We start from the raw sequence: 9824 nt of genomic DNA, 5'->3' as shown, positions 1-9824 counted from the left end.
GCTTTCTGTTCAGGCACCAGAGGATATAGCCACTGAACATCATCAGTGTTCAGCAGGGTCTTTTTAATGTGAGTTGAACAATCTTAAACATTTTACCAAACGTACTAATCTGAATGGAGTTCTTAGAAATTCTTTCTATCTGTATCTTCTTTCTTTCTTCAGACTCTCTCTCTCTCTCTCTCTCTCTCCTTTTGTCTGTCTCTGTGTAAGGAAACGTTTAGTCAAAAACATCTGGCCTCCTAAATATACACATTTCATCCAAATATGGATTGGTGCCCCAATTCACAATTTATAGTAGTAACTTGACATACTTTTCGACAGATTTAAACACAGCACAGATGGTACAAGGACCCAGTGAAGGACAAGAAAAGACCCGAACTGAACAGAGAAAATCCATAAAACTTGGAATTTCACACCTTTTCAGCTGTTGGAACATAAGAGTGGCGGGGAGCAGGGACTTCCAAAGCTTTGAAGGAGTCAGAACAAGGCCAATCCACTAGATCGCCCAATGCCAGAGATCCCTCCACATCCAGTTAATTCAAATCATGGGATAAGGGTTCCCTGACTGCCTGTCGATGGGTTGAATGGGAGGTTAATCAGATTATCCGATGCTGTGGTAAAATCTTTGATCTCCATGATCCGTGCTATATCCTGGATGAGTGAAGGCCTGATGATGTATTCAGGGCCAAGGTGACATAGAGCTGAGGGAACATAGAGCTGAGGGAACAGAGCTGAGGGGACATAGAGCTGAGGGAACAGAGCTGAGGGGACATAGAGCTGAGGGGACATAGAGCTGTGGGAACAGAGCTGAGGGGACATAGAGCTGAGGGAACATAGAGCTGAGGGAACCGAGCTGAGGGGACATAGAGGTGAGGGAACAGAGCTGAGGGGACATAGAGCTGAGGGAACATAGAGCTGAGGGAACCGAGCTGAGGGGACATAGAGCTGAGGGAACAGAGCTGAGGGGACATAGAGCTGAGGGAACAGAGCTGAGGGGACATAGAGCTGAGGGAACAGAGCTGAGGGGACATAGAGCTGAGGGAACCGAGCTGAGGGGACATAGAGCTGAGGGGACATAGAGCTGAGGGGACATAGAGCTGTAGAGGAACAAGAGGACCTTTGAACAGAACTAATAGAAAACAGAGATAATTAGATTGTGGATGCGCAGTGATTTCTTTGAAAAGTTAACGAACATCCTACAAGTATATTAATAATATGATGTGTTTTTTTATAACATAGAACTGGTTTCTCCCATTTCTTTTTTCTTTTTAGCAGTGAGGCCTCTAGGGTAATTATGTGAGTTCACATTTAGATCCTTGTTAACAGATGTATTTATTTTGATGTCCTTGGGAAGGTACTGGGATCCTGGAAGAGAAAATATTTTGATCCACTCTATCTATTCCATGGGATGAAATCTAGCTCCAAGTTATGACTGTGGAAAGGCTTAATTCCCAAAACATTAGGGACAAACCCTACTAAGGACATTATGGTTTCAAAGGCCTTTAGAGAGAGGTTTATGCAAATATTGAACATGCCAAAAACGACAATGCTCTGATTAGACAACAATGCCTAATAAGAATTCTGGGAGCTCAGTAAGAGACCCACTGGAAACAAATGAAGGGTAATTTGGTCCCTTCACTAGTATGATTCCTGCTCGCGGTTGCAAGAAATCATTCTTTAACGAGTCAAATCTTAAAAATACCTGATAATAATAATATCAATGAAGAGACCCTGGACCTATACATATAGGACCCTTCAAACGACAGGGGACCTTTAGCTAGAAGGGCCCTTTGGCTCCTTTAATTTGATGAGGGAAGTGAGAATAACATTTTCCTACAGAATAAAAACTACGTTAGAAAACATCTACCTGCTCCACTGCCCTGGGATGTTTTAGGATACTATTGGGCGTCATTATGACACTGTTTGACTCAGACTAGGTCTCATTTCCTTCTACTCGGTTCCGTTTTAGTTTTTCTTTTTGGTCAATTTTTTTTTCTTTTTGAAAAAAGAACCGAGTGTTCTTTTGCAGTTCTGTCTTTGATTAAAAAAATAAATAATTTGAATGTCATGCAAAAGGTTGCTGTCTGGTCATAGTAAGAGAGGTTCATCCTGCTGACCCCGCTGAAAAAGTTTGGACCAAGCAATTGTACTCCCTCCTGGTAACATTGGAGATGGACTAAAACATAACAGAACTTTAAAACATAAACGTGAAAACAGAACAACGGTACAATGGAACAAAATCCAAACAATGACTGACGAGACACAAGAGGTAGGTAAGTGTTAAATTGGGACTTTGATCAGGTACATTTATAACTGTTGAATTTGTGGCTTCTAATAAAGAATATCTAAACACACATTAGTACTACTAGCTAAACCAGGGGAAGCCCCAGATAAGTCCTGCAGAGATCCCTTGTTTCCTATAACCCCAACCAACAGGACATACTCACTGATATATGGTCAAGTTGGTGTTGTTAGCTGTGGTTGAGCAATTCACAACGGTTTCTGTTGTGAAATGCTTTAGATTTCTTAAATTCCCCTCCAGTATTTCTCTCAGGCCCTTTCAATAACCTTGGCACTGGCTTGCAAAAAACTGCCCCTTGTTTACGTTCTTCTATCCAGAGCACTTTGTGTTCTTTATTGGATAATAGTATAACTACATGTTGTTGTAGTCTTATGTATTTTAAATTCACCTGCATACTCTGAGTGTAACACAAAGTATGACCGACATCATCGTTGATAAAATGTTGATTAGAGCATGTCTTAAATTTAATCCTACCTTGTCCCCATGCCTTGTCCCCCATGCATAGACCATTTGATCCTGGAAAACCTGGCAGTGCAAGTTGGCCTTGTGGGTGGGCTTTGTGAATGAAAGTTTTTCTCATCATTTGATTTTATAAAACAACAGTTGTGTTAGGCAGGTCTCCAAAAGGAAGCAGGACTGGTGGTGTGGAATCATAAACACTTTCCCAGTGACTTACATCAGGAAAAAGGCCTTGGTTCCAGCTACTTCATTAGCAAATGACATCTGGGGCCGTATTCTCTACAAATACAAACAGCACTAATAGTTTCTGGCTAAGAATTTCCTTTCAAAACCTATTCACAAAGCTGCTAAGACCAACTTTTACTAAGGAACGGCGGAGAGGTCTTGAGTAAAAAGAAAGGGAGAAAGGGATTATGTTGCTATGGATGATGTCGTCTTCCAAGAACAAGCTTACCACAGTGATAGGGGAGGGGTCTCCGTCAGTGAGTTAATCATAGCAGTATTGTAGAATGATGTGTCATGTTGCCATATTGAAATAAAGATGTGTCACTGATAAAACATGAAACCACAAATGATATGCTGACTAGTCAAGATAGGTTGCGCTAATTGTCAGCCTCTTACATATCTGGCAGCTCATAATGAAATGTGTGTTCATATTGTGATGGTGCAATAAAAATCGTGCAATAATGTTTCCCACCACCAACTTCACCGGGTGGTTGAGCTATAGCCATGAATTTGGCTTTGTTTCTTGTAGCTGGCAAACATCATGAGGAAACTGAATAATTTGTTTAATTAGTCAATATGGGGTCTGGGGAGGACATTTATTGTTTGATGTAATATTCTACTGACAGATGACGAAGATATACATAGTTAATCTGCATTGCAAAGCTACATTTTCCCTGTGGCCAAGCAGCGTTGTCACAAACTTCCCCTGAGCTAGCAAGCTAATGGTCTCACCAAAAAGGAAGACTAGCTATCCCATTAAAATATGGTAAATGTGCGTTTCGTGGGTCAAGGAAGCTATCCCAGAAAGATGTTAGCCAACCAGGATTGCTGGGATGTCCACTGAATTTGAGCAAGCTAATGTTCATTTAGCTTCCTAATGACTGCCGCCAAATAATTCTAATGACATGACAGCAATGTTGTTTTACAAACGTTAGCAATGTTCGCAAAGGCTATTTAGACATGGATTTCTGACTATGTTCTCATAGGCTACAGAGGCCAGGTCTGAAGCCCTGCTTCACCTTTGGTGAATTTAAGCGGAAGTGTCTGGTAAGTAGATTATTCTTAGTGTAAAACAATTTGTTTTCAGGAAACCAGTCCCATTATACAACAGTCCCCAAAGCTGTCTCACGCTGTTTAAAATAGAACAACATGTTCACTCAGAATATTGATTTGGTGGCTTTTATTTATAAAAACAAAGGGTCCATGAAAAAATATGCATTCATCAAGTACATTTTAGGGTTACATATTCTAAGAGATTAAATATATATATGGGGTAGATTAACATTATAGAGATACAGTATGGGTTGTAATGCTGCATTCGTAACCAAGTGGAACGTGGGAATTGCTCACACATGAAAAACTGTGCTTGAACAGCCCTTGATTGGGCAGTGATCGACATAGAAACCGCCTGTCATGGTCTCCTGTACCTCCTACATAGGCCAACCTCTGACGCCACGTACAAAGCCAATCCCCACAGCAACCTTTGCTTCAGTTAAATGAGATGTAATCAAACATTAATAAAAAACTACATCATTATATACTAACACGGTTTCCGGAACTTTATAGTTTGTTTACTGATTTGATTGCTGTGCTTTTAGCTCATGGTTGACCCGGCTTGCTGGTGAATAGACATTTCTCAACAGGTTCAAAGCCATATAATGCATGTAAGTTAACTGGTACTTTGTGGTATTTACTGCTGGTAAATTCCCACCTTCCACATAGTTACAAACCCAACACAAAAAGCTGCCATTCCCCTGACTTCTATCCCCTGATTAAGACCTCAAAGCTGCTCTGGGTTCTAGGGACATGTTACATGATCATTTCAACAACGTTTGCCATATTCTTACAGTATGAAATTCCAGACTGAACTTTCAAGGGTAAGTATACATGTTGAGTCAAAATTTATTTAGTCTTTTTTGGGATGATATAATTCATAACTTCATAAAAAAATATAAGTCCACATAAAAGTGCCACTGAGACTGTCTATTGGTTCTAGAGATAAGATACTGTTGACGCCTGACATCAGTAAAATTCAGCCAAAGACTAGAGACTGAAGATGAAAATGTATATTGAAAAAGTGCATTAGTGGTAGGAGGAATCACATTTTTCTTCTTTTTTTTTTCTTTCTTTCTTTTCCCTCACTTGGAAGGTTCTTCTCAGGTTCTGCTGTGGTTCTGATGGTGAGGGTGGTGGAGGAGCCTCATGAGCTCTTGGGTTTGAACCTCTTACATTGTTTCCCCTGTGAACACACAGAGACATTGCGTGGCGGGTTACCATCTAAAAGTAATCCACGGTTTCTAGTTACCCAAGTGAAACAAATAATCTGATTACTTTCTTGTTGTTAAGTGTCAGAAGACAAAGACTATATATTAAACACAGTTGGGTGTGTTGAAATAGTTCACTCTGGTGTGTTACACTGAACTGTGTGACGTGTAAACAAAGACAGCTCATTGGCACAGACTTTCCCTATTGCCAGGGCTGTCTTTTGCTGACAGGATTTCTCAACCTTTAACAAAATTGTGTTTAAAATATTACTTTCTCCTGGATATCAGATTTGCTCATAGGTTATTTTGTGGTTTGCCAGTTCAGTGGCCGCAGAAAAAACACTTGAACATGTTTTTTTTACAGCTGTCAACCAAATCACAACTCTGACTAATTCAGCATGTAATCTACACAGTGTTAAATAAACAAGATACTGTTATCTAGGTCTTCGCCAAATCTTGGTCTTCGCCCACTTGCACTTTCTTCTAATAACTGACATTGTCTCAAAATATGTACTGGAATTGAATAATGTATTTGGTTTCCACATATCTTTATTTCACAGTTGCTTTTACAGTGCCTTGCATTATTTAAAAGAATGCATTGGATATTCCCAATAAACTCTCGGATATCAGCTTAGTGCCCCCCTTTCCCCCCTTTGAAGAGACACATCTGCTCTCAGTCAATGTCCAGGAAAAGTTAAGATTTCTTGATGGAATAAGCTGTGAAATACACATATGTGAAACCAAGAGATTTTTGAATGTCGGCAGTTCTATAGAATAAACTGCGTATTATTTGAATAAAGTGAAAGGACTGTAGACGTTATTGACAGTACCTTGAAATTGTTTTCCGGGCACTTCTTGATGAGGCGATCCGTGTGATCCTTCAGTTCGGTGACCCAGGGGGAGTTAGGGGGAGCACACAGCTTCCGTTCCTTCACAGTAATGAAGCTGTCAACAAGGAGAGGGGATGTTACAAGGTACATTACCGGCAGAGATAGCAAGGATAGCAGAGTTGCATCCAAAATCAGCTGAATGTTCCTCTGCAGCAGTTATCAATCCAATCACCCCTGACTAATTCAACATGTAATTTACATGTCACTCTATGAACAAAGTAAACTTTTCTTAACCTTAGTATTTAAAAAGACAACATTTAAAATTTTCTGCAAGTCTAGTCTAAAATGTACTAGTCAGAGGAAAGATACCACAAACCCCCAAGATGCCTTGTTATTATACCTTGTTATTATAAACCATTTACCAACACCACGCAATTTGAACAGTAAAACATATTCAGCATTCAAACCATCTGGTTTATAATATTTTGTGCAAATCAGCGTTGGATAATTGCCCCAGGGTGAAAAACCTGGACCAGGGCCGCAAAACTGGGCCTTTGAATGCAGCCCAACGCTATCCCCCCACCCCCCACACTACCCCACGAGGCACGACTTGATCCAATCAGGCCTCATCAGGGGAGAATAAAAGTTCCCTTTGTCTCTCTCTGTTACAATATATCATATTTTAGTTGTGCAGGAACAATATTACAAATGAAAAAACGTACCTATCTATCAAACATTCTGTGGATCTCCAGGTTGGCTGTCTTTGTAAATGTGAATTAATTGGTAACTTGGTAAAATGTTGAACACTCACATCTCAGCGTCTATGGAGCAGCCTTGACCTCGGACCTGGGACTGGTAACTCTTGACGATATGTTTCGGGATCACATTGTGTTTGACGGACAGACAGCAGTCCATTGCAATCTGGCCCTGGGTCTCTGAGAGTGAAAAGAAAGAGCATTTAACAACCATGAGTAAAATAAAAACGGTGTGAGGGAGTATGATTGAATACAGAAAAAGAGGGGGGTGTAGAAAAGGTGTATGAGGAGGTTAAAGACTGAGAGTGTGTACGTGCGTGTCAGTGTGTAAGCGTGTCTGTGTGAGTGTGTTTTGAGTGTGTGTGTGTGCTTATCTCAATTGTAAATTTAAATAATCTGTAAACATACAGGTGAAAGAAAAAAGAAAATAAATCCTGCTTTGGGTATTTCAAAACTGAAATATGATACAACCATAATGAAAACGTCTCAGTTGTGTAAACCCAGATTAGGGACACAATACTCCCATCCCTGTAATCCGGTATGGTGATGGCAGTTTCTCTGAACCTGCGTAATTTCTGTGGAACTGGGTCATGTACCTACTTCAACGTTTGTCTTAGCTGTTCGACCCGTCAAGTGTAGCGCACACACACCCAAAACACACAAAGAGGGAGAGTGCCAGAGAGTGTGAGGAAAGAGGAAACAAAAGAGTAAAAGTGGGTGAGAGAGACAGAGAGAGGGAGGAGAGACAACGAGATCCTGTTTGTATGACATTAGACACTGATGTCTTTGGCATGTCTCTCTAGGGGGACTTTCCATGGATATGATCATGTACTGTAGAACACCATTCAGACACTAGTGGCAAAATGATTCCAAATGATACAGACAGACATGAAGGATGCACACGCAGTGACACACACACATGAACACTCCTTTCCTCCATGTGTTCTGTTCACTAGATGTCGACCTTTCCTTGTTGATTTTACGAGATTTGTGTGGATTTTTAAAGGGCCTCACCCAAGGATACAGCATTTTAATTGCATTTCCATTTGTGTGTGTGTGTGTGCGTAAGTGTGTATGTATGTGTGTGTATACTTGTCTGCATACCTGTGTGTGTGTGTGTGTATTTGTTCGTACCAGTCTGTCTATGTGCATGTGTACATGTCCATGTGTGCATGTGTGTGTGTGTGTGTGCGTGTGGGTTTGTGTGTGTGGGTCTTTGTACCAATCTGTCTATGTGTCTACCTTATGTTACAGTAATAAACATCTTAATAACAGACACTTGTAAATTATCCTCACATTAGGATAAGGTAAATCAATGCATAACATAGACATGTCAGTTCAAATATAACTGATTATGTAATCAACAGCTCAATAGACACATGTAAATCTACATCACATCACGAAAAATGCAACAAACAACCACATCACTATGGCAATTACAACCAACAGCCCAAGCTGCCAAACATCTGTCATCAGCTGAATCCTGTCTGGTCACAGTCAACTCACCCCAGGAGCTGCAGAGGAACAGAACGCAGAGGAGGAGCTTGACACTGCCCATTGTAGCCATGACAACCGGTCACTGATAAGCTGAACTATCCTGAGGTGTCTGGACGGAACGAGAACAAAAAGACTGTGTGGAGCCTTTCTGTTTGTTTCTGAGCTTTTGTGAAAATGTCCTCTATCTGGCCACTTTCTCAGTCTGCCTGTCTGTCTTCCTCTGGTGGGTTGGTTCTTAATGTGCTTAGCCCTGTTCAGAGAGAAGACTGTTCAACAGTTTCATTTCAGTGTATTTATACTATATTGACTTTCACTATTAGTCCCAGACACTCCCACCCATGGGTCACTTGGAAATACCCTCCTCTGTAAATACAATGTAACATTCACAGCGTCAAATTTTTTCAAGGCGACAGCACTGGTCCTTAAGATGATGTTTGTTTGTTTGTTTTTTCGGCACTTTGAGTTTTCCAATAGAGGTGGAATGATACAAAATGTCTCGCTTTGGGCTTATGGCTCCTAACAGGTCCTTTGAGCTTATGTTCTCCTAACAGGTCCTTTGAGCTTATGGTCTCCTAACAGGTCATTGATCTTATGGTATTCTAACAGGTCCTTTGAGCTTATGGACTCCAAACAGGTCCTTTGAGCTTGTGATCTCCTAACAAGTCCTTCGGGCATGTGGTCTCCCAACAGGTCCTTTGAGCTTGTGGTGCCGTAACTGATCCTCACGTTCAAGTCTGTCACATTCCGACTTACTTGACCAACTTCAGTGTCTCTGCAGTTGTTATCATGGTGACACCCAAAGACTTTCACACACTTCAGCGGCCACTTACCATCCTACAGGGTGTGTCTAGGTTACAGTTAGGGTTCAGGGTTGGGGTCAGGTTATGGTGGGGCCTATTAAAAGTGTTCATTTTCTGAATGGGGAAATCAACATGCACAAGAGCACATTAAGTACACGCACAAGAGCACACTTTATATTCAATCAATCAATCAAATCAATAAAATGTATTTATAAAGCCCTTTTTACAACAGCAGTTGTCACAAAGTGCTTCACAGAGACACCCGGCCTTAAACCCCAAGGAGCAAACAACACTAGTGTTGAATTTCAGTGGCTAGGAAAAACTCCCTAAGAAGGTCGAATTTTAGGAAGAAACCTAGAGAGGACCCTGGCTCAGAGGGGTGACCAGTCCTCTTCTGGCTGCGCCGGGTGAGATATTAAGAGTCCAATTGGAATAATAAATACATTTCTCTGGGCTAAATCCAGAGTCCATTTGATTTTAGACTAGGTCAGAAGTATGACAGCAACGGGCCCCCCAAACCAGGTAATCCGCAGGTGTGGAACAGGACCCCATCTCCTCCTAAAATGTTAAACTGGAGGAGACTGAGAAAAGTTAGTAGTGCATTCCTCATATCCCCCAGCACAATAATATAGCAGCGTAACACCTTGAAACTGAGACGGGGGGGTCCGGTGACACTGTGGCCCTACCCGGGG

At 41.2% G+C, this 9824-nt stretch overlaps 1 protein-coding gene across 2 annotated transcripts; it reads right to left on the bottom strand.

The window, feature by feature from the left end:
* Window positions 1-4149: 4149 nt before the first annotated feature.
* Window positions 4150-8600, bottom strand: ccl19a.1 (chemokine (C-C motif) ligand 19a, tandem duplicate 1). Of its 2 annotated transcripts, NM_001303644.1 has the most exon segments (5): window positions 4154-5225; window positions 6081-6195; window positions 6892-7015; window positions 8342-8444; window positions 8484-8600. In NM_001303644.1, coding segments are annotated over 4 exon segments (339 nt in total). In that variant the 5' UTR covers window positions 8403-8444; window positions 8484-8600; the 3' UTR covers window positions 4154-5186.
* Between the last annotated feature and the right edge of the window lie 1224 nt (window positions 8601-9824).

The sequence above is a fragment of the Esox lucius genome, chromosome 13, assembly GCF_011004845.1.
Source record: "Esox lucius isolate fEsoLuc1 chromosome 13, fEsoLuc1.pri, whole genome shotgun sequence".
Classification (NCBI taxonomy): Eukaryota; Metazoa; Chordata; class Actinopteri; order Esociformes; family Esocidae; genus Esox; species Esox lucius.
This window is presented reverse-complemented; position numbering and strand designations above follow the sequence as displayed.